Source organism: Bemisia tabaci, chromosome 2, assembly GCF_918797505.1.
Source record: "Bemisia tabaci chromosome 2, PGI_BMITA_v3".
NCBI classification, from domain to species: domain Eukaryota; kingdom Metazoa; phylum Arthropoda; class Insecta; order Hemiptera; family Aleyrodidae; genus Bemisia; species Bemisia tabaci.
In genome coordinates this window covers 19,516,795-19,540,776 of record NC_092794.1, presented here as the reverse complement: position 1 = coordinate 19,540,776, position 23,982 = coordinate 19,516,795, and the positions used below count along the sequence as shown (strand labels likewise).

The 23,982-nt window shown below is 37.2% G+C and overlaps 2 protein-coding genes across 2 annotated transcripts in view; one reads left to right on the top strand and one right to left on the bottom strand.

Moving 5' to 3' along the window:
• The first annotated feature begins 974 nt into the window (after window positions 1-974).
• Window positions 975-12,251, top strand: HtrA2 (HTRA2-related serine protease). The gene is made up of 7 exons (XM_019059671.2): window positions 975-1,414; window positions 2,047-2,173; window positions 3,304-3,393; window positions 4,251-4,445; window positions 5,732-5,876; window positions 6,699-6,864; window positions 8,167-12,251. Exons 1-7 carry the CDS (start codon window positions 1,029-1,031, stop codon window positions 8,333-8,335), a joined length of 1,278 nt encoding a protein of 425 aa, XP_018915216.2. The 5' UTR covers window positions 975-1,028; the 3' UTR covers window positions 8,336-12,251.
• Window positions 9,063-23,982, bottom strand: part of unc-5 — a 204,358-nt gene continuing 189,438 nt past the window's right edge. The window contains 9 exon segments of the mRNA XM_072296078.1: window positions 9,063-13,009; window positions 13,579-13,680; window positions 14,307-14,404; window positions 14,850-15,188; window positions 15,755-16,003; window positions 16,471-16,643; window positions 18,510-18,647; window positions 18,650-18,745; window positions 20,327-20,584. Coding sequence (XP_072152179.1) covers window positions 12,838-13,009; window positions 13,579-13,680; window positions 14,307-14,404; window positions 14,850-15,188; window positions 15,755-16,003; window positions 16,471-16,643; window positions 18,510-18,647; window positions 18,650-18,745; window positions 20,327-20,584 — 1,625 coding nt within the window. The 3' untranslated portion in view covers window positions 9,063-12,837.

The following is a 23,982-nucleotide window of genomic DNA, read 5'->3' as shown; positions in this document are numbered from 1 at the left end:
GGTTTTTTTGTTTAAAAAAAGTAAACTCATCTTTTTCCCCTTTTCAATTTGGACTTTAATAAAAAAAAATCCAAAAAAAATGAGTGTTATTTGTTTTTCATTTCCCAAAAACGGGACAGCAGGGAAAAAAAAACACCTAATCACCCCCCTCCCCCGTTTTTACTGAAGTTTTATTGACTTGAGTGAATTAAATCCAATGTAAATTTTTTAATCTTGCTTCGATTTGAGTCGTTCAGTTTTTTTAAAATGAAACACAAGGACGGAGGTGGTGAAGGTATTTCACACACTGGGTTTAGAGAGAGAGCGAAAAAAAATCTGCATAAATGTTTTATTTTTAAAATGATTTTATTGAAATCTAAAGGAACTGCATATCATAATTTGCTTAAGATTGACTTCAGGGGACCCATCTACAAAGGAGGGGGGGGGGGTTGCCCTTCGATAAAATTGTTGGGAGCCCCCAAAAAATTTTTTAGTATGGTGACAATTAGCCCTTTTTGTCGGTAGAATATCTCCAAAATTGTAAATCTCCAACTTAATTTGGATTTACGGATCTGGGTGTTTTCTTCTAAATTTTAAAACCACCTAGTGCGACACACACACACTCAAAAACAAAACTTAATTTGGAGCAGTCTGTGTGGGGAAAGAGGAATGCAACCCGCCAAGCGTATGCATGGGTGAAGGGGGATGGTTAAAGTTCCCAGCTCTTAAGTCCACTTTTCTGGAATATTTCCCTTTAGTAATGGCCAAAATTGTAATATTTCACATGTTCAGAATCAGAAGGTGCACACTCAGCTCTTAGATTCTTGAATTAAACGCATTTGAGAAAAAAAACAAATCATAGTTTTATGTTTTGCTCATAAAACAACTGTGAGCAACCGCAGGGTACACTACTACACTCTCACGAATCACGAATTTCCCTGGTGTGGTAGCAGTCGGTATTGTGTGGTATTGTTATTGTTTTGATTTTGTGGTTTTTCCGTTATCACTTATCACCTTCATGTCATGCCTCAGCGGCAAAGAATGTGCTCATGATGCCGATGTCGATTAAAAGTGTTTTAAAACTCTCAAAATTCCAAATTCGTGTTATAGATAATTTGTCTGTGCCTTTGCTTCGAGCATTAAGTTTGAAAAGTGGTGTTGGAAATCATTGCAAACATGAGCAGAGGGCGAATGAATTCTCATCTGCTGGTAACAGAAGAAATAAAATCCTACTCTGTGTACTGGGAATATCTGGTGGACTGGGTTTGTTACATTACGTGAATAAGTACAGTAATATTTCAATCGTCCCTTCAGTTGAAGCTGCCAAAGTGATAGATGGCGGAGAAGGTAATTTTAGAAGTAAATTTAACTTTATTGCTGATGTTGTTGAGGATGTTGCATCATCGGTAGTGCTGATTGAAATTAAAGATGCACAGTAAGTATGAGCTTAATTATCCTGTTTTAATTTCTACAATACATTCCTTTTCAGTTGTTGAATACATTTTGCCTTAGATACTACTGCCTACATAAGTACCTAATTTTGAAAATTGTGATCACTACTACTAAGGCTGAACTTAACACAGGGACGCCATCTAAGGGGGGGCAGGCCAGATGTGTGCTCTTTCCTGCATTATGGACTTGGGCCAGGTGAAACCTCTTACCGCACCAATGAGTAAAAGAAGGGAGGTGGAAAGACCTTTGAAAGTGCCTAAGAACCTGCGTTAGGTTAGCAATGATTTCCCCCGAACACATGACTGTCGCAACTCGCTGCTACACTGAAAAAAAGATAAGCAAGGAGGGGGGAAACCCAACACTTTTTGCCTGGCCACACAAACTCTGAAATAGTGCCCCTGGCTGCGCATCACAGAACGTCAAAATCGGCATTCAATTTTCATATCGAACATTGCGTTTTATTGATCGTTCAGTTATATTAGTCTGAATCGGAGCTAGATTTACAATTTTGCCTCATAAAATTAGCAAATATTTGCTGCTGCTAGACTTCCATAATTAGGTATGACGTATAAACCACAGTGTTAATTATATGTATTGATTTGATTTTTTTTTCAGCCGCCGTGATTACTTCACAGGAGCTCCGGCTACACTTTCAAATGGATCTGGATTTATTGTTCAAGAAGATGGCTTAATCTTGACGAACGCACATGTTGTAATGAACAGACCCAATACTCCTGTAATTGTGAGTCATCCCATTTATTTTGTCTCCAAGAAACTACCCATAGTATCAAAGTTTTATTATCAGTAAAACCTAATGTACTTATTTAAGATGATTTGATGGACGCCATATATTGTGTCAGAACGACATACGATATATTGCATCAATCTGTTCCATTATTTCAGCTACTCGTCATTTTTGTCAAATTTCGAGATCTCAATTTTGTTGTCAGGCGACTAAAGAATTCACAAGCTAATTTTGACAAACAAATTCATAGTAATAAAGGCAAGGTTTTTTTAGAGGGAAAATATCGCATTCGATACTGATATCGAAACTGCACGCGAATGCGATTTTTTTCCTCCAAAAAAACCACACCTTTATTACGTTGAATTTGTTTTTCATAATTGGTGAGTAAATTCTTTTGTCTCCTGACAACAAAATCGCGATCTCAAAATTTGACAAAAATTATGATTAGCCAAAAAAATGGAACCAATCGATGCGATAAATAGCATGTCTCTCTGACACAAAATATAGCATCCATTGAATCACCTAGGTACTTCTAATTTCAAAATAGTACAGATTTTTCATGTTATATAGGTAGTATGAAAAATTGCCTGATAATATATATATTATTCTACCTCTCCTTCTCTATTGCTAATAACTGTTAAATATCTTCTTTTCATCTATTAATTTAATATAATCTGTAGAAGGATAGGGTTCAATGGCAATTGGGTTTTGCATTTCCAAATTTTTAAGGTCCAAATTCCATAAAGGTTGCCTTTTGGTAAGTACAGAATGGGGGAAAAAAGTAGAGAGATGAATTTAACGGTGCCGCACAGGCACCAAATTTGGGACACAAAAAAGCAAGATTTCTGCAAATAAAGGTTTTTTATGTTTCAGCGCCTCACTCGAGGCATAATGGAATTAACCTAAATTTATGTAACTGTAGTTTATTCCCACAACCTTTGACGTAGGCACCTACCTCTGTGTGGATGTAACAAAAATCTTGGTTCTTTGTTATATATTTTCTGGAATTCTTAGGACAGTAACTATTTCCTCCCAAAAATCAGCAGAAATCACTGCCTGGGCATAGAATCACACATTCTGTTACTCTCGCACTTAAACTTGAGTTTTAAATCTTGCCTCATTTTCAGGTCAAAATGCATGATGGCTCCTGTGTTACTGGCATTGTTGAGCTTGTAGATGTGAGATCAGACCTAGCCACTATTAGAATTAATGCTTCGGTAAGGATATGTATTTCTCTAATTCTTTGTAGAGATACCTTTCATTATTTACATTCTGTTAATTTAACCATACAGCTCAGAAAGTGCTAGATTCTAAATTTTTTTTTTTCAAGGCCTTGGTGGTGCTTGATTTTTTGGAAGATGCTTGGAAAGTGCTTTAATTTTACTCTTCCTTACTTCTCAGCAAAATATGCTTGTTGTGAAGAAATCAGAGAGCATTTGATGTTAAATGGTCAGGTAGGATGGATCAAATCATGATCTACCCTCTGTGCGGACCAAAATTCACTGACTCAGATTTAAAGCCCCCACAACGACTGTGGCAGCGATGCCGCACTTTCGCATTGCTCAACTGTTTGAAGAACAAAAACAAGGAAACTGACGAAATTCTCATCATTAAAAGTCGCAATACAGGGAGGACTCTTGCAAAAAAATTGCGGAAAAGGTCTTGAAAATTGCTTGATACATCCTCAAAAAGCTCTCAATTGTTTATCTTTGCGACTGCACAAACCATGTGTATTTTTCCTATGCAGATAGGTTCTGTTATAGATGAGTCAGAGATAGTAGTCATGTACCTACTTATTGCAAAATGCAGTCACATTGTGCAAAATCAATATTGATAGCCGTACTAGCGGTTACTAGCCGTTGCCGCTCAGAACCTTTGCAAAATGTATTGCTCAGCTTAATACAATTCATTTTCTTTTCTAGAGCCACTTTTCTGTAGCTCGAACTTCAAGAATATAACAGTTTCAATTTTTGATCTAATTCTGGAATTCCTGATTATTGTAAGTGGAAACTCATTACATAATTCGGTCATAATGTCTGCATGATTACTTTGATTACCTCTGGATCCATTTCAGAAAAAACTGCCTGTCATGAAATTAGGAACATCATCAAATTTGAGACCTGGTGAATTTGTTGTAGCAATTGGGTCTCCCCTGAATCTCTCCAATACTATCACAACTGGCGTGATAAGCACAGTCAATCGTTCTGGGGATGAACTAGGGTTAAAGAATAAGAACATGGATTACATCCAGACTGACGCAGCCATCACAGTGAGTATAAAATCGCCAAAAAACCAGTTCTTATCATGTACCAACATTGCTTCAATGTTTGTGATCAACCATCCAGCTAGAATATTGGACTCGCTGCCAAAGATCTGCATCTGCATTGCAAAGTCACCTTTCTAAACCGTGGCAGTGCAGTACAGGAATGTTGATTTAAAATCTAAAGATTTATTAAATATTTAATTGCATGGAAAAATAACATGAGATTAATTTGTATCAGTGGCGTGAGTAATCTATTATCGATATTTCCCCATTTAAAGCTATGGTAAAGAATCGATTATTAAGGTGTTCGTTGCAAACACCCTGTTTATCGATCCTTTTCCATAGGTTTAAATGGTGGATCACTCGATACATTGCAAAGCAGGCCACACCACTGATTTATATATGAGTTGGTTTGTACCTTGATTGAGGTGACATTATCATTGAATAAAAATTATAGAAGTTTATGATAAACACTTCTCTTTGGCATAAGTGATTAGAGTAAAAGTTACCCATGATTGAAACAAATGCATATAAGTTTTTAGGGTACAGCGAAACTTGGACAGCCAAAGCTGATGAGAAGCGATGAAAATTTGAGTTACTGAGGCTTCAACTTTTATGTTATTGAGGTCAGCAGATGAAAAATTCGGGTCACGGAGGCTGATGTGGGATAGGACATTGGCATATTATGAAAATAATAGAAAAATATTAGAAAATATTAAGAAAAAATTAAGCCCCAATCATCTAAGTTAAATACGTAATTCTCCGCTACCTTCGAGGTACAAAGGTAACTCCTTGAGATGCGGAAGAATACTTGGAGCTACAAAGGTAATTCGCTAATTTCTTCAAGTTAATGAGGTCAAAGTGAGCCAAAAATTTCTTTGAGTTAATGGACAAATCAAGATTTTTAGCTTTCAGTGGAAGAGAATGGCCATTTTCTTATCAACTTTTTGAGCCAATCGTTAGTGATCAAGGTTCTAATTATTAAGGTTCAACTGTTTTAGGATCAAGTTTTGCTCGATTCTTTGCCCTTCAGGATCAAAAGTTTCTTTCTCTCCAACAAGTAACACCATTGCTTTCTCAAACAAAGACTCAGTGTCAGAGCTGCAGAAGTATTTCACAAAATGTAACCGTCCAGAATTTTATAGCAATTATTGCATGTCAATAGCTGAATTTTTCTTCCTCACTTGCTTTTTGGAATTTTTTTTTTTTTGCTCTTTCATCCGAAAGGAAAACTGCTGACCATTGAATTTTTTTGATGAACTCCAATAATTCACACTGGATATTACTTTCAGTTCGGTAACTCTGGAGGTCCTCTAGTAAATTTAGATGGTGAAGCCATCGGTATCAATGCTATGAAAGTAACAGCTGGTATTTCATTTGCTATTCCTATTGACTACGCCAAAGAATTCCTTGCTCGTGCTACAGAGAGGAAAAAAGGTTTGTCATAATTTTACTTTATTGTAAAGAAAACGCAATCTACCCTCCTTTATAAATACTCTTATTCGTATAACATCATTTCAGCGGACCAGTGGACGGGAGGTTCTCTTCAAAACTTCATCTTGGACACGATTTGTACAACAAATTATGAAGACAACTCCCAACCAAGATATAAACCATATTTTGATGCATAAATTCAAACTTCCCGCTCTCAAAAAAACCATTATCTACCAAAGTTAAATCGCACACTGAAAATAACCAAAAATGTCTCTCTAGTGTTAAAATGTGACAACCTCAATCTCTATGCCTCAGCTCAGCTATTGCAAATTATGTATTTACACCTCAAACAACATAGGGTGGGGAGTAACATTGTGTATTGAAAAGCCTGCCAAAGCTCCTGCAGTGTGCAATTTGATTCAAGTAGGCTCTGGTTTTTCTTGTGAACGGGAGGTTCAATTGTTTCTATGAAATTTTTGATGCTGAAAATTGCATCCGCAACTCCTTTTTCAGCTTCTCCATACAACACGTTAACATGAAATAAGCATAATGAATCAAGCGTAATTATAGTGCGGTCTAATTCTAGTTTTGCAATGATCAGTCTAAAGAAAATTTTGGTTTTTGCATGATTCTGCAATAAAGTGTGTTAGATTGTGAAAGAAGAATTTGCTTACAGCTTATGTCTCTCTTTCCATTCAGTAAATCTACTTTTGAATATTATCTATTATCTACTATGAAGATTTTCACTTTTCAGCATTATCTCTCAGCAAATTATTTTTCATCCTTGTTAATTTTACTAATTCCATTTTTAACATTTTCCCACAGATGTAAAAACTGACAGTGTTCCTCCACGGCGTTACATGGGTATCACAATGATAACACTAACTCCGTCTATTTTACATGAGCTTAAAGATAGAAAACATTCTATACCAAACGATATTGAATTTGGAATTTTAGTTTGGAAAGTCATTATAGGATCTCCAGCTCACAGGTAAGTTCCTATAGCGCCTCACTTTGTTGCACCGAGTTTCCACACCACTCTGCTTGTTTTGAAATAATTTTTATTTTTTTATATTTTAAAGAAAGCAATTTATATAATCTTAAAAAAACAAAGGTTTTTGAACACTCCGCGCATAACGAGAAAAGTGCATGAACAGATGAGCTTTGTGGAAAAATGCTATGAATCGACAATATTTTTGGACGAGTTAAGTAACTGCCAAAAACAAATGTTTTTTAGCCATTGGTGAGAGTTCATCAAATGTGCATTTTTCGCCGATCGCGCGAACCAGCAGACTAGTAGAGCTTTTTGCCTCGGTTTGAGGGTGATCTTTTAAAGGATTTCAAAACTGTGATATGTCTTTTGATAAGTAGGAAAATTTTGTCTCCTAAAGCTAATTCCACAGAGAATCTAAGATTTTCCAATTCCACCAAATAAGATCCATCTGAGCTCCTAAGATCAGAAATTCAGTGATAGGATCCGAATTTGTGGTGTGAAGCCAAAAGTCTCAGAGGTCCATCTCCGATAAACCTACATGATTCCTGAAAATTTTGATCAGAAATTCTATGCAATCATTTATAATGAAAAATGGGACTATCTATTTTTAGTCATATGTTCTTTTCCTCATTAAAAGATAGTATTCTTTTTTTTTTTTCAATATTTCTTTTTCTTCAAGTTTAAATAATGATTTCGGTTTAAAATGATACCTTCCTCTAGATAAATGGAAATTTCCGTCATCTGAATCTTATCAAAATTTGAAAAGAGCATTCGTTGGCTTCTGGAATTATTATGTTCTTACGTCCCTGTCAATTTATAATAATTGTAAAAACGAGTAACCAAGTATGTCTCTTTATTTTAAGCGGTCAGCTGATAGGGAGTGCTTCTTGATTTCTATCTGCCTCGGGAATTCTAGTTTATCGGTGACAATGCGTTTAAATGGCGCACCAGCTCAAGAAAAAGATGGTGGAGAGGGGCCTGACATCTTTAGAATAAATTGATCTGTGATACCTTTATTTAAACTTCAGATGTCAAAGTATGGAGGACGATATATCAGGTTTTCTACACATTATTTTTTTAGCAGTAGTGTAGTTTTCTCTAAACTGACAGTCAAAATTTTAGTGAGCGAATTCTCTCATCTCAACGGTGCTCATCTCCTTCGGGGAATTTAAAAACGTGCCTTCATAGAAAACAGCTGAGCGCTTCTCTAATACGAACATATTAGAACTTCCCTGCTTGTTTAAGTTATTTTCCAGATTTTCCTTCCATAAAATTTCCTTTTTTTCTTCTTTCTAATAGGAGTGGACTCAGGCCGGGCGATATTGTCACTCATATCAATGGTCAGCCAGTTCAAAACGCCAACAGTGTTTATGAATTTTCGGAGTCCAGCCCAACATTAAAGATGACAATTGTCCGAGATCACAGGCGATATGAAGTGGTTATTACTCCAGAAGTTTATCCAGGATAAGTTAAGTCAAGTGAATAATTAAAAATCATTTTTTGTGCATCCTTTGAAGAACATGAGGCATTCTTTGGAAAATGAGGTATGGAGATGTATCCTTGGTTAGCATACTACACATTTGCAAATCTGCCAGGATACCTTTCTGCCAATTCATGGCTTGTCACATACGAGAGAGAAATTGAGCCAGCTGATCAGTATTTTTATGAAAAAAGGGCAGGGAAAGGGAGGAGTAGCTTTGTGTTGCACTTCAACATAATATTTTGACACGCATGCACTTCGACTTGTGATAGTGCAGTGAATGTCCCAATACCATGGAATGTAGCAAAATATGTCAAAAGTCTCTTGAAGAAAGAGACAAAAGTTTTAGAGATACAGCTCTTTTCATTCTTAAATGAACCTTAAAAGCACAAGTACTGTCATTTCTCCCACTTGGCAAAGAATCTTTCTAGTATGATTTAATTCATTAATTTTTTTATAAAGTCATCAGAGCAGTAATAGACGATTTCTATGTACATATGCATATAGCTTTCTTTTCTTTGAGCTTATTATAGATTATCTACCTCCTTTTATTCTCAATCTCTGTCAGTTCATTGATCATTATTACGAAGTAATAATAAGTGAGGGAGCAGTCACTTGGTTACACAGAGAAAAAATGATCATTATAAGTAAGTTCTACTTCAGGACTTATTTTTAGAAAATGTTTCGGTAGTAATACAAAGAAAAAAACAGTGGGTAGAAATGCAATTTTTCTTTATTTTTACATTTTTTTAAAATTATTTACCTCAAATTACAGAAACTTAGATTAAACTCAGTGACAAAAAAAATTGACAACTGGCATGCATTTCCGAAGAAATCAGAGCAGCCAATAACTTCATTTTTAAATGCAGTTCAGTTCCATATCAGAGGGGCTGACCTAGAGATTTTAAGAGGTGTCCGATAAAAATATGAAAAAACATATTTTGGGAGTATATGAAAGTAATGAAAAACAGTTCAACGAAAAGAATAAAAATAAAAAGAATAAATGGAAATAGACAAGGAGTGATGAAACAGTCTTGCTTAAGGATTAAACTCACTAAACTGCCTGCATTTGACATAAAAGAGAAAAAAAATGAGCCGTCATACCACGCTGTGAAGTTGGAAGTTAACCATTTATTATGAAGGTACAGTTTCCTCTCATTGAATCCATTTTGGATGTGTATCATGTCATGTCTATCATTGGTTTCTTAAATTTTAATCCTATATGTAAAGGACAAAGTTTTTCAGATCACTTCATTTTAACTAAGCAATGCTGTCACACTTGTTGTTTAGATAGCAATGATTGTGGCTGGATGAAATGGTCATAAGAATAAAAATTTGGATCTTAAAGTAAGTGAAGCCACAAGCGAGTTTCTTTTTATTTCACTTTCCTCCCTTTACATTGATTTTGCAATTTGATCATGGTGAACATCTTGATAAAATCGGAACGTGCTTAAAAATTGCAAAAATTTTAATTTTTGAATTTGTTTATTAATGAAAATACATGCATAAAAAAACAAGGAGAAAATTGGAAATGTCTTTAAATTCGATAGTTCTGACTCATTTATGAGTAAATCTAATTATGTGGTGGTCCAAATAGGAATAAAGCTCTACACTGGAAGTGCAGCAAAAAAAAGGGGGGAGGAGGAATCGAAAAGGTCCTTATCTTGAAACATTCAATTGTAACGTTTGTGAGGCTTATTATATATTTTGGAGTAAGTATGTATGAGTGTAGTGGTACATACTCATAAGATTAAAGTTCTACAAATAGCAAAAGGAATGATCAACATTTGATCAAAATTCTTCGAAAATCACAAAAATGTAAACAAACAATGAACAAAGGATAAGTGGCCTCATTTAGAAGTTGTAGAGTTGTAGATGACATGGTAAAATATGTAATAAATTCAAAATAACCTAACATGTCACTTACTGTACCTCACAATGAAAGTGATGCTGTTTTTTTAAACATTTTTTCATATTACATCGTGTGAAGCACAAATCATACTGAGTTTTCATTAATTTCTAAACAAGAGGATTAAAATTCTTAATTTTGATACTCAATTTAGATTAACTACCTTGCCGGCTGGTAAAGGCCTGCAGTGACTGGTCCCATAAGGCTTATTGAAACTGGCGAAAGAAGCGGCAAGTTGACACATGCAGGAAACCGGCAAAAAATGTAGAAATCAGGATAGAGCAAGAGTGGTTCACTAAAAAAGACTTAGAAAGAGACCAAAAAGCTTTGGTGGTTGACGTTTTGAATTAAAAAAAAAAATCCATTGGCTATTCGCTTAATACACATAATTGATGAAAAGATGAAGTCCAGCTAAAGTTACTGAAGACCAATGCCAAAGTTTTATGACTGTAAAAATTACTTTCAAACCAAAGAGAAAACACAATTAATGAATGAAATAGTGTAGTAAAGACAGCTCTGACTCATCATTGATCACATATCTAATTTATGAAGCTTCGGTAAATAAAGAGACTGAATTTGTCTCTAAAACGGCAGTGTGTAGGAAAGAGAGACTAATTTGTTATTAAAGTCTTTATGTATCGAAACTTTACCCAATGTCACGATAGGGGTGGGATCACTGCAAGGAAATTAAAATTAGGAATAAGGCAATGAAATCTTCAATTAACATAACATGTGAATTTCCATAAATAATTTAGCAAAGGAAAGAAAATCCGTTTTAACTATAAAGTGGATAACATCCAGAAATTAAACGAATAAGATTGTCAGTGAACGCAGAGATATAGACCAACAATGGTTTTTTCAATCATGATGATTGGTAGGAGATTCAAAAAATTTTATGCTAACTCTGGGTCACTCAGTTTCTAAAACACAACTTTTCAAGCCTAAAATGTAAGTAAAATCAGATCTACAATCTACAAAACACCCACTAATTTTCCATGCTCTGGTCATGATCTGTTACATTGTTGTACAATGCTCCACCATCATTTTCAGAGTACAAATGAATAGGTAAATAAACATAAAAAATGAAAGAGAGACAGTTTAAAACACTACGAGTAACAAACTTCTTCATTGATTGTTTTAACAAAGTATTAAAAAAGAACAAAATTGAAGCACCGTTGCCACAAACTAAACCAAAATAAATTCGTAACGCAAATTTTAAAATTCAAGAGGACACGTTGCTTTAGGAATAAACCGCAGCCCCAAAATACATCAATATATTTTTCTCTCGACTTTTTGTCTAATCATTGTTTAACTCTCTCGACTATACACAAATGTATGTACAAAACATAAACGCTATGTATAAATTCAATCTACAAAAACAAAAGCTCAGAATAGATAACAAACTAAAAAATTTACAAAACATTTTATACAAAAAAATATATTTATTGTTTGACATTATAATTTTAGTGCAAATCTATCTTCAATGAGTATTTTGATTTTCAAATGTTCGCTTCCAGACATTGTTCATTAATTCTCAACAACTAAATTGTTGTATACATCTTGAAAGTGCTTACTAAAAGTTTGATGAATAGAGAAGATTGTGATAGTGTAAATTTGTCCCTTTGCAGAAATCATCAAGTTGGTAGAATCAGTATTGGTAATAATGTGATGACTGAATTGATAATTTCCTATTTTGTTTTATTTTAACGAGTGATGAGCAATGATGAAATCTGCCTTCTGAATATGTTAGTTTGAGATCATTCCAGGGCTGATGCAACTTTTACAAGTGGAATGCTGAGGAAAGCTCAAAGGAAATGTTTGACTGGTTAAGGGCTCAAATGATATAACATTGAGTCAACTAACCTTCTGGAGCACTTAAGCATGAATTTATTTATAATATGCGTAAAGGCAAAAATTGATGTAATTTAATTCTATCATTGCCTTTGGCAATAACAAATTCTCTCAGCACAGTTTTGTTTCACAGAGATATCGTTCTTTGGTTTATTAAGAGCAAAGATATATATTTCACTCGTCAAGTCCAAGCCTTACAATAAACAGATAGAAATCGACAACTGAGCAAGTAAATTAAGGGAGTAGTATACTGTTTCCTAACACAGCAGGAGCTCTGTCTCATCAGCAAGCACAAATTTAAAGCGCTCAAAAAAGCCGAAAGTACATGGTCACTTTCAAAAAATCTACATCAAAATAAAATTATAAAATGTTGATTGGTCTGAAGAATTTATAATGGTTGAGTCGTTAAGACTTGTTTGATTCAACTGCGCAAAAATTGTAGTGAATTCCATTTCTCATCTTCTTCAAGAGGTCAAATTAAAAAAGTTCTCTTGAAATTGAACACATCTCAAAAAAGAAACAGATAAAAGAGATTAGATTTCCATGCCCTCATTTATTATGGCAATCTCTCATTGAAGCAGACTTAACAACTATTACGTAGCAAAGAAAATTTGAAACTGAATAAAAAAGGTCAAAGTTTTAACAAGAAACTAGCCTTCAGAGTTATTGAAAAACCACAATAGTCTGAAGTTATCCTTTTTAAACAACTTATGCATGAAACATGGCTAAATTAAAGCCAAGGACCCAACTCCCTCTCCAAATGACTGGCAGCATCGTTGCGACCCATTATGCGGAAGATATTCAGGAGGTCGGTCACTGCACTTGGCTCACGATGTCTTGCTTCCCACAAGTCTAAAATATGCTCTGTCGGACTTGGTTTTGTAGCAAAATAATTGATATACCTGAAAAATTCAAAGAAGATTAAGGAAATGGCAATGCAACCGTTTCTTAAAGGCTAGAAACATGAGTATCTCTTTCATTCAGTATTTCACAGCTATCTTCATTCTATCAGGTTTGAAACAAGTAATATTCAAAAGAAATTCGTATTTTGAATATATTCCACTAAAAAATATTTGCAGTTGAAGTTCTGTATACATCACATATTTTTGAAATCTTTGAGTAGTATTTTACTCTTGAAGCTGTTCTCACAAACTTCTTTCATTACACTTACCTTCAAATCTCATCAAGTAAAAAAAGCTTATTCTTGCATCTGAATTTTCTTTTTTCATCTTTTCTCGTCATAAAAGCTTGAAAAAAAAATTACAAATTAATAATTCTAGAAGAGCACTCTACCCTCGAGCAGTTTGTAAGTTGCAGCTTTTAATTTAAATACCTAAGCTCAGATGCTTAAATAATAATGCAAGATCCCTGCAGTTTCATCTTTTATACTCTTGAGTGCTCCAAAATATGATATGGAGGAGGAAACTTATGACCCCTTGCTCACATGAGCAAACACAACAAAACTACATACCTGTCCACATTCAATTTTTGAGCTAACATTCGCCAATCATTCGATCTTGAGTTTGGCGGGTCAAGGCACTGGCACAGTTGTTTTCGCAGCGATCGACTGAACCTAAAACAGTGTATCAAATTAAAAAAATTAGAGGTACGGAAAGCAGAAAAAAAGAAAATAAAGCTTTCTGTAGTCTTAAGTGTGTGAATTCATTTGAAATTTTAAGGTCACTCTGGGATAGCTTCGAAGTTTGATTAGAGGTTCTGTCTAGTCTATCAATCAATCCGCAATAATTTTTGTTATTACGATACTTTCTGTGTGGCATTATTGCTCTTCTTCCATTTAATTTCCTTGTCTCATGAATCAATTTTACGCACAACTAAAATGGGATGAACAGCTACAATAATTCTTGACAGTCAGATGTTCGATGTAATAACCAAACCTGAGTTAAAAGACAAGAGCAAGAGTTTTCACTCTGTATCTTGCATTATTTCTAATCAGAGGGTAACTTCCCCTCCCTCTCCCTTCTCTCAGATTTTACCAATCAGATAATATCCTGAAAAGTTTCTCAATACTTTGTCTTGTTCAGAATTATCTTGAGTCATTTTTCATTAAACATTTTATTACTTTAAATTCAACATCCAGGTTTCAACAAAATTTATGCTATTTTAATTTCAAGTCAATAATTTTCTGCTTTAAGGCAAAAAGTCTTTTTGTATTCTTTTTAGTAATATATAATGATGTACCTAAAAGGTTGCATATCACAGGTGGTGACACTGGACCCACAACCGCTACTAGAGGTTACCGTTCGGCTAGGTCGGTTCACAATTGGACTACTAGAAACCTGAAAATAAAAGCACATGGTTAGTTTTAGAAAACCGACGTTACTATACAGGAACCTCACATTGGAAAATGATTCATTACTCTGGGATTAGGATCCATTTTTAACGATAGGGGCTCACTAATTTAAAACTGCAGAGCCTCAAGATTTCATTTCTCCAAACAGTTCTAAGAAGTATGACATATTCCATTTAAAACCATAAAACAAGAGCTTTCAATGTCGAATATTTCAGTTATCTGTTTTAAATATCATGGTATTTTCAGGGCACAAGGTACTCTTACTTGGAATTTTATAGGCTTAAAATGTAAAATCAAACTTTGAGAGCAACACCCTTCAACTGAGAGTTTTATTTTAAATTTTTTTATCCTATTTTAATTTTTGGTCGTAGGTCTTTATTTTCTTTCACTTTTCTAACAATATAAGAGGTAGATATAAAAGCTTCACTCACAACAGAAGAGGCGGAAGAGTCATTCCTGAACTCTAGGCTGACACGGAACATTTGCTTGTGAACTTGCGAGCCTTTTTGACTGGCAATAACTCGGAAAGACACAGAGGTTGCCATCCTATCCGTGCACTCGAGTGTGAAAGAGCAGTGTAGGTTTGTTTGCGTGCAGTTCCACACATGGTGGAAAGGAATTTCTTGGTACTCCGCTTGTGGTTTACTTCGCCATCCTGGACCTATGTCTTCTAAACTCAGGCATAAACTAGCACCCCCATCTTGAAAAACTAAGGATTTTGGTTTATCCAGGAGGCATCCTCCTAGTTTACGTTCTAGTCGTACCACTCCCTGTAATGGACAAAGAAAATCTTCATTAAAACGATATCAAAGATTGCCAAATTCCTGTCTATATTTTGTACCTTATCATCAACTATCACATTTATGTCCCTTCTTTTATTCAAATTTCCATCTTTTAAGTCATTAATGCACCTTCATTCCATATTTGATCACTACCCTTACATTTTCATGTTAGAGACAGGTTGTCCATCACCTCTGGGAAAGAAAACTCATTTTTCGATAATGATACTAGAAGTCCGATGCCTTGGTCAGCTCCACTGATACCTGTGCAAGGTTCTGTCTCAAGCTTATGATTACTAGCAGGGTTTCTAGCAGTAAGGAAAACCTGGAAAGTCAGGGAATACATGCCGACTTGGAAAAGTCAGGGACTTTTGCAAGTAAAACATTAGCTCAGGAGCTTCAGCTGAAGCCAAAGGCTTTTTTCATGACAAGGAGAAGTTTACAAAAAAATCATGGCGTTGGCACAAATTTTAGTGGGGAGGAGGGCTGTAAGAGCTGACTCCAGATATTATCGATATTCACCTTTTATTTTGAAAACCATGCTGGATGATAATTACCTCAAGAGCTGCAAGAGTATCTTCTAAAGTGTAAACTCGTATACTGTAGTCCATAGGTGGTGAAGATACTGCAGGAGAAGGCGCAAAAACAGCTAAACGTAACAATTTTACCGGTGGACTCAATGGACTAATTGCTTCTCCTACCAAAACAAACCTTGACAAGTGGTCTGTGATGAGAAAAGCTTGATTTGCATCTATCTGTATAAATACAGGTGTGTTGATAGTTTCCTCTCCAATGGCTACAACTTTCTGTAATGACAAAAAGATCAGACCAATAAATAAATAGTACTATGAATTGAATTTGTGGTTACAGATAAGTTGCATTAGAGAAAGGCGAGTAGAGAGTACTGATACGCTAAGTTGTGAGCACTTATTCTTATGGTTCCGAATCTACATCGTGATACCACTGACCCTTTTCTCCAAAGGATTTTGTATTTTGTTCAAGATGTAAGTAATACAATTTGGCAGTGACTTGTGGCACATCCCTAAGTTTTATCAATAATTGATAGTGCTGTGGGGCAAAAGAAACCACTGCAATTATGGAACTCAATATAGGACAACGGACGTTTTTTCACTAAAATAAAACATGTGATGCTCCATCCTCTATACTTTGAATTTTCGAATATACTTTAAAGACAATTGAAATTTTCTTCACATTTTTAAAGTCAACTTCAAAATTCAGAGTAAAACTGTTGATTTGACAATCATGAACATACCTGCCAAATGGATGAAGACGAGGTATCTTGTGGTGAGTTGCTCGAGAGCAAGGTAACCGCCCAAGGGCCATGTTTCAAACTTGCGCAGTGGTGAACATTTAAAACTACGGGCTTCTTGAATACAAGGTCTGCTGGGCCACACATAACAACAGGACTTAGCTGCGTTTGCCGATCTACGAACAAAAAATAGTTAGTCACTAAAGAATAAAGGCAAGCATTGCAAACTTTGGTTCTAGGGAAAAGAGGCTCAGGATCATGCAGCCAAGGCCAATAAATTGGCCTCCCGAGTAATTCGACCCTGCCCGGCACTCTGAGTTGGGTGGCCTTAACTGTGGGATTCTTTCTTCTACCAAAAATATTTATTTTTATTATACTTAGTATTTTTCATAATGAAGACCTGCTGGAACCAACTAATTTTTGAGCTGCACAGCTACAAAACCCACCTTTCTAATGAAACTTTGCACTAGGGCAACCTTTGAATTCATTCATACTGCCCCCCCCCCCCCCTCCCCGATAGGGTCAGAAGGATATATGGGGGCCAGACCGCTCCTCAATCTTCATCGCTACGTGGGTGTAAAAACTTCCCGAGTGCGAGATCATGATCGTGTGAAAAAATAGAAAGGCCACACACATGCACAAAAAAAGAAATCGTACTAGCGTTAAAATTGCGTTGTTCCTGGAAAATCGCAGTGAAAGACGTAGGTTTTAGCATCCCTGCCAGTGTTTCCAGGCGTGCACAGGAATGAAATGCTTGGAGGGAAAATTATGAAGAGATCATATTGCTCCTCCAAGCATCCAGCTTATGACTTTAACCAAGTAAATATTAAAAGAAAAATAATTCTCATCTGAGACCGCCCGATCCGTAGATCGTAGATGGACTGTGTGGATTCGCTGCCGCCGCGTATTCGAATTATTGCGGGTCAGAAAAGGCGCGCCCGTCCGCACACACAATACACAGCGCCTTCGACACCGTAGAAATACTTCCAACGCTACACCGTTATACACACGTCCCGACGCGCAAATTGCCTATACTGCGCCTGCCGGAGTGAGCACCACTGCGTGACGGTGTAGCGTTGGAAGTATTCCCAGGATGTCGAAGGCACTGTGCATAGTGTGCGCGAGCGGGCGTGCCTTTTTCAGCCCGAAACAATTCGAATGCACGGCGTCAGCGAATTGAAATCATCACAACATTGAGCTTGAACCGTAGTCAACCGTACGAACATTCGAGAGTTGCCAAATTTCCCACGATGAAATGTTCATTTTTGAGGGAAGTTATGAATATTTTCCTTTAAATTTTCGGGCACTTTAGGTGAAATTGCGAACAATATTATCGGAAAAATTAGAAGTAGGTAAAATATTCATAAGTTTACCAAGAAAGTTGTGTTTCATTAAAGGCTCTTTGGCAAACTTCATGCGTTGCCAAATTTCCTCTTGCAAATCACTAATTTTCAGGAAAATGTTTGAATATTTTTTTGCCAATTTCTCAGGTTATTTTGTTCGTAATTTGATCTAAAAAGTCTGAAAATCCCAAGGAAAAATATTCTTAATTTTTTTCAAAAATAAACATTTTATCGAAGAAAAGTTGGTAACTCGCGATTGTTATATGCTTCTTCCTAGCACGGCAGTAGGGTGCACGATTAAAGTGATTAAACCATGGTGTCTAGTTTTCTTGGCAAAGCTCATTCCCTGATTTTTCCCTGATTTTCAGGAGCTCATTCCCTGATGAGAAACCGAAGTTTTCTCCCACTTCCCCGGGATTTTCTTCAGGAAAAAAAATAAAATTTTCTAGAGTTTTAGATGCGAATATCGATTTAAATTAATCTTACAGCCATTTCTTTGGCGCACATCAGATTAGATCGCCAAATTTGAAAACGAAATTATCCTTAGGTGGTTGGAGAAGAGATTAACGGTTTCTGGAACAGATTCCCTGATTTTTCCCTGATTTTCCCGGTAAATTTTCATTCCCTGATGAATCCCGGTGTTGCCCGGTTTTTAAAAACTAGACACCATGGATTAAACGCAATGAGGCTAATACTAACCTGCCAGCTTGGGTCTGTGCTTGTCGTCCTTGAGAACGCAGAGGAAAATCTCTTCTTTCTGGCCCCTGGCGAGGGCGCCCTCAGGGATGGTCAGCGAGACTCCGAGGTCGTTGAGGGTGAGACGGGCCCCGCGTGCGTCACGGTGGCCACCACGATGCAGTCGGCGTCCACGCCGCGGATCACCGACTTGTTTGACGTCGACGTCAGATCGTACGTCGAGTCTTGCCGCGATTGCGCTGCAACAAATTGACATTGATATAAATTGGCACCACGTCAATCCGATTGACGCGAGCGATTGACTCAATCGCTCATATGAAGGGCTCATATCGTCACCTTCCAGGCAAAGTATCACAAGCGCCATGCGACGTTTAAAAATTTCCGCCGCCATTTTATTTTTTTACTGAGAAATTGTTGGTTGAATCTGTTTGGAAATTTCACTAAATTTTATCGGCAGCACAAAGAAAATTCAGTGAAATTTTCGGACAGCTTCGTTGAACAATTTCTCTGTAAAAAAATAAAATGGCGGCGGAAATTTTTAAACGTCGCATGGCGCTTATGATACTTTGCCTGGAAGGTGACGATATGCAGTTAGTCCATCATTTGGACCGCGTTAAACAGAAAGGAACCAAGCCACATCAGCTATTGCCAAATTTAATGGAGCAATTTAATCTTTTACATAAAAACGGTTGTCCGGATCTTTGTTTAAATTTCAGTGAAAATTCTCCATGTTTAAAGCAAATTTCCTTAAAATTTTAAAGGAATCCGCACAAAAGTCTCTCGTTAAAAATGTAATTGCCAAATTAAATTTGGCAATAGCTAATGTGGCTTGGTTCCTTTCTGTTAAACTAGGTCCATTTGGATGTGGATGATTGCATAGACAAAGGAGGTAAGTTACAGATTAACATTTAAATGCCAAATTTGGCTAGCTGAGCTGCATAGAACATGGTAATCGATTAAAAAATCGAGCTACAAGCCAAAAATAAATTAAACAAGTAATATTTCAAGCTACATGTAGATGAGAAATAATATTAGTTCTTGTAAGTTTTATATTATTTCTCATCTACAAGTAGTTTGAAATATTACTTGTTTTATTTATTTTTGGCTTGTAACTCGATTTTATAATCAAGTACCATGTTCTATGCAGACTACTGATGGCAATCCACGCCTACGACAGTTTGTCCATCTATAACGACCACCCGTTTCAACCGATCTGATCGCTCCATTTTTACATAATCTTCTGTCTATAGCTTTGTCCCATCATCAATTCCAATATCAGCCCACAGGGCTGTAAAGAGTGGGAAGAAGACTGATTTGCTCTGGTCTGGATTATATAGGACTTAAAACATGACAGGTCTTTACTGGTAATGGGGAACGATTAGTAAAACAGGTTATTTGCCAAAACTATTAATTTTTTCAAAAAATATATGTGCGGGGAAAAGTGGCCCAAGTAGCATTTTGCAACATAAAAATCGTGATTTTTAGAAATTAAGTTGCCATTTTTACGATTTTTTGGCAATGAAATCGCAGGATCACCAACATCTAAGCGATTATCCTTAATCTTGTAACGATTTTATCTCTATAAAATCACATTTAATAAAATCGACAATTTTATCTCAATTCATCACGTTTTTTTGTTCGAAAATATTGCAATAAAGCGTCCGTCGATAAAATCGCGATTTCATTGCAACTTTATCGCGATGAAATCGCAATTTTGTATCAAAAAGTATTGCAATAAATCGACGTCGATAAAATCGCGATACATTCTCCGATTAAATCGCAACTTATTGCGATCACTGCTGCTTGGCGTGAATACTTACAGGAGCAGGTGAAGCTGCTAAGGCTGTCCGCGTTGGAGGCTGAGTTCTGGGGGGACGATTGAGGGAGGTGGGGGACGTCATAGTGGTGTTCGCTGCCCGAGCGAGGGATCCCTGTGTATTTTCCCGTGGGCACGGCCCCGAAGGGACACTCGTAGCAAGGGATCACGACGGTCCGTGTCAGGTCCGGCGGGTGACCCGCGTGTCCGTTCTGCGGGTAGTTCTTCTTGTCCTCCTCGCCGAAGTACTCCGGCTGGAAATCTGGAACACACAAAATCAATCATTTTATTATTCTAATTTTACCTCGTTAATCAAAGTTACTTGCCTGAATCTGAAGCATTTTTTCGTCAATTTACCGATTTTCTCAGAGAAAAAGCTCGCAATTATAAGCTAAAAAAATCGTGGAATTGAGTTTTAGGCTTGGAAAACAAAGCTAAGTCAGGGTTTCCGTAACTTACCGCGATAGCGCACGACGTAAAAATTACAAAATAAAATACTCAGAAAAACTTGTAAGAAATAGTAAAATAGACCAAAGATAAAATGACTAAGTAGTATTTTTACAAGAAAATACGTTAAAATACAGATTACCAGTCTTTACCTCTTCGATCAAAATCTTTTACGTAAAATGCTTAAACTCTGACTATTTACGACTTCTTTACAAGCTTTTCATGTACAACTAACAAACTTAGAGAAAATAGCAGTTTTCCATTTTTTGGAGTTATTTTACAAGTTGTGCTACTATGGTATTCATTTCCCAAATCCCTGACTCCGAAATTTCGAATTCTCTAACCTCCGAAGAAAGCTTCCACTTCGATTTTTTCCTATTACCTAATGGTGCTGAATTTTGCTGATGCCACATATGGAATTCTCTGACTTGTCTCATAAATTCCCTGATTTTCAGGTCACCGTAACATTTCTGACTTTCCAAGTTTTTCAGAGGGCCAGAAATCCTCCACAATTTCACTGCCGCTAAAAGAAGGGGTTGGACCGTCGCGTCGTTGCAATTACAGCTCTTCTTGCTTCTTAGGAAAAATTATGAATAGATCATGCACCTCCGAGCATCCAGCTTATGAGTTTAACCGAGTAAATATTACCTAAAAGAAAAATAATTCTCGTCTGAAATTTGCTTTCACTAGGCGTACAGAGTGCGCTCGACCGCCCGATCCGTAGATCATAGGTGGACTGTGGTATTGGACTGTGCGGATTCGCTGCCGCCGCGTATTCGAATTATTGCGGGTCAAAAAAGGCGCGCCCGTCCGCGCACACAATACACAGCGCCTTCGACACCGTAGAAATACTTCCAACGCTACACCGTTACACATACGTCCCGATGCGCAAATTGCCTATACTGCGCCTGCCGGAGTGTGCACCACTACGTGACGGTGTAGCGTTGGAAGTATTCCCAGGATGTCGAAGGCGCTGTGCATAGTGTGCGCGGGCGGGCGTGCCTTTTCAGCCCGAAACAATTCGAATGCGCGGCGTCAGCGAATTGAAATTATCACAGCACTGAGCATGAACCGTAGTCAACCGTACGAACATTCGAGAGTTGCCAAATTTCCCTCGATAGAATGTTTTTTTTTTTGAGGGAAGTTATGAATGTTTTTCCTTTAAATTTTCAGGAACTACAGGTGAAATTGCGAACAAAATTATCTGAAAAATTAGAGGTAAAATGGTGCTGAATTTTGCTGATGCCACATATGGAATTCTCTGACTTGTCCCATAAATTCCCTGATTTTCAGGTTACCGTAACATTTCTGACTTTCCAAGTTTTTCAGAGGGCCAGAAATCCTCCATAATTTCACTGCCGCTAAAAGCAGGGATTGGACCCGTCGTTGAAATTACAGCTCTTCTTGCTTCTTAGGAAAAATCAACGGGCAACGTTTGTAGAAAAAGCACGCCTATTTTTCCCGACAAGCCGCCAACTGAGCCAGGGTGGCGCGGGGTGGGGGTGGTTTGTATTAATATTGCAACCGTGCTTTGTGCTGCGAATCGCATCCGCATTTTGGAAACGGCCGGGAGGGGGGATTCGCCCCCCCCCCCCCCCCCCCCCTCCCCCCCCCCCCCCCCCCCCCCCCCCCCCCCCCCCCCCCCCCCCCCCCCCCCACACCAGTGGCAGAAATATTGATGATTTACGCGTGAGACCGGGACGCAAGGAAGGGAGGGCATGCTGGAAAAAGGCAGCGACACAAATAAATAATAAGATTAGCATCGTGCCGCTTAAATCATAGGTGTTTTGTGTAGCGTTTGAATCGGCGCGCGGTGGGACACGCCACGCGTCGCCTCGGTAATTTTGTTAGGAATGTTCTTACTATCGATTAAAAATCGATTAATCGGTGCCTTTCGATTACAGAATCACTTCGTCCCTCGATTAATCGTACAGATCTTACTCTTTGATATAAAATCTTATGAGTAACGCTGCCATGCTAAGGAAGACAGGGTTACCACAGTCAGGGAATATCGGGAAATGTCAGGGAAAATGACGAAAATGTCAGGAAAAAATTATCAAGTCACCTTCATTTGCTTTATAGTATGGGTTTGACGTTTCGATCGACAAATTTTGACTGAAATCTATTTCTAAACCATCTGGCACACTTTCAATTATCAGGGAATTTCACCAAAATGTGTCAGGGAAATCAGGGAAATGTCAGGGAATTTCATTTTCTATATTCTGTGGCGACCCTGGAAGGACGCCGTATAAACATTCGAGAGTTGCCGAATTTCCCTTGATAAAACATGTATTTTTGACAACATTCATTCAAACTTTGCCTGGAAATTTTCAGATATTTTAGATTAAATTGCGTATAAAATTGTCTGAAAATTTTGGAAAATAATATTCGCAATTTTCCCAGTAAATCCGGTTTTTATCGGAGGAAACTTGGCAACGTCTGAAGGCTCATACGGCGTTCTTCCTTAGCACGGCAGACGCGTAACACGACGTCTGAGGCGCGAAGCGCTTCGGGGGGTTGGACCTCGAGGAGTTCAGGCGCCTACTCCTTAGTAAAAGAGTAAAATTAAAAATATTATTCTTACATGAAGCATAAAATTGAGACCGCCTTGAAAATATAAAACAAATTTTTCACTTGGTGCTAATATCTTAAGCTGGCCGTGTCAAAGCTAAATTGAAATCGACCAGACACCAAGAGGCTTAACTTAAAGCGGCCTGTTTTTACAGAGGCACGAAACAAAAAATTCAAGGCATGCTATTGATGGCGACGTCATCTATTACTTTTATTGGTTTCCTTGATAAGATGAATAGCTTCGCACCCCCGAGGAGTATTAGATGCATCCATTTCCACTCGATTTTTCCTCTCTCCCCCATGAGATTTTATTGTTTCTGAAAATTTTCATTCCTTCTCCTAGACTGAAGATTAGCTTTCACTTGAGCGCGTTTCATTTTTATAAAAGCCGCTTTTACAGCGCGCCCGGGTGCTCTGCGGCACCTGATCACGGCTCTTGTCTATCAAACAGGTTATCTAACGAATCATTTTAACGCCTTCCATTTTTTATTTTGAGCGTTCGTTTCCGTAATTTTTGTCCTTTTATTGCCGATGCTTAAACGAGTACTTTCACAACATTGCTTGGGTATTTCGGGTATTGAGGAGCCACTCCGATGACTCAACCCCCAACTTGAAGGAAAATGGCTTGATTTTCTACTCTCT

Bases quoted from the DNA above. Each gene is read 5' to 3' on its own strand.
- HtrA2 (XM_019059671.2), top strand. From the start codon at position 1,029: ATGATGCCGATGTCGATTAAAAGTGTTTTAAAACTCTCAAAATTCCAA. The intron at 1,415-2,046 runs GTAAGTATGAGC...TTTTTTTTTCAG, and splicing joins ATTGAAATTAAAGATGCACA to CCGCCGTGATTACTTCACAG. The intron at 3,394-4,250 runs GTAAGGATATGT...GATCCATTTCAG, and splicing joins CTATTAGAATTAATGCTTCG to AAAAAACTGCCTGTCATGAA.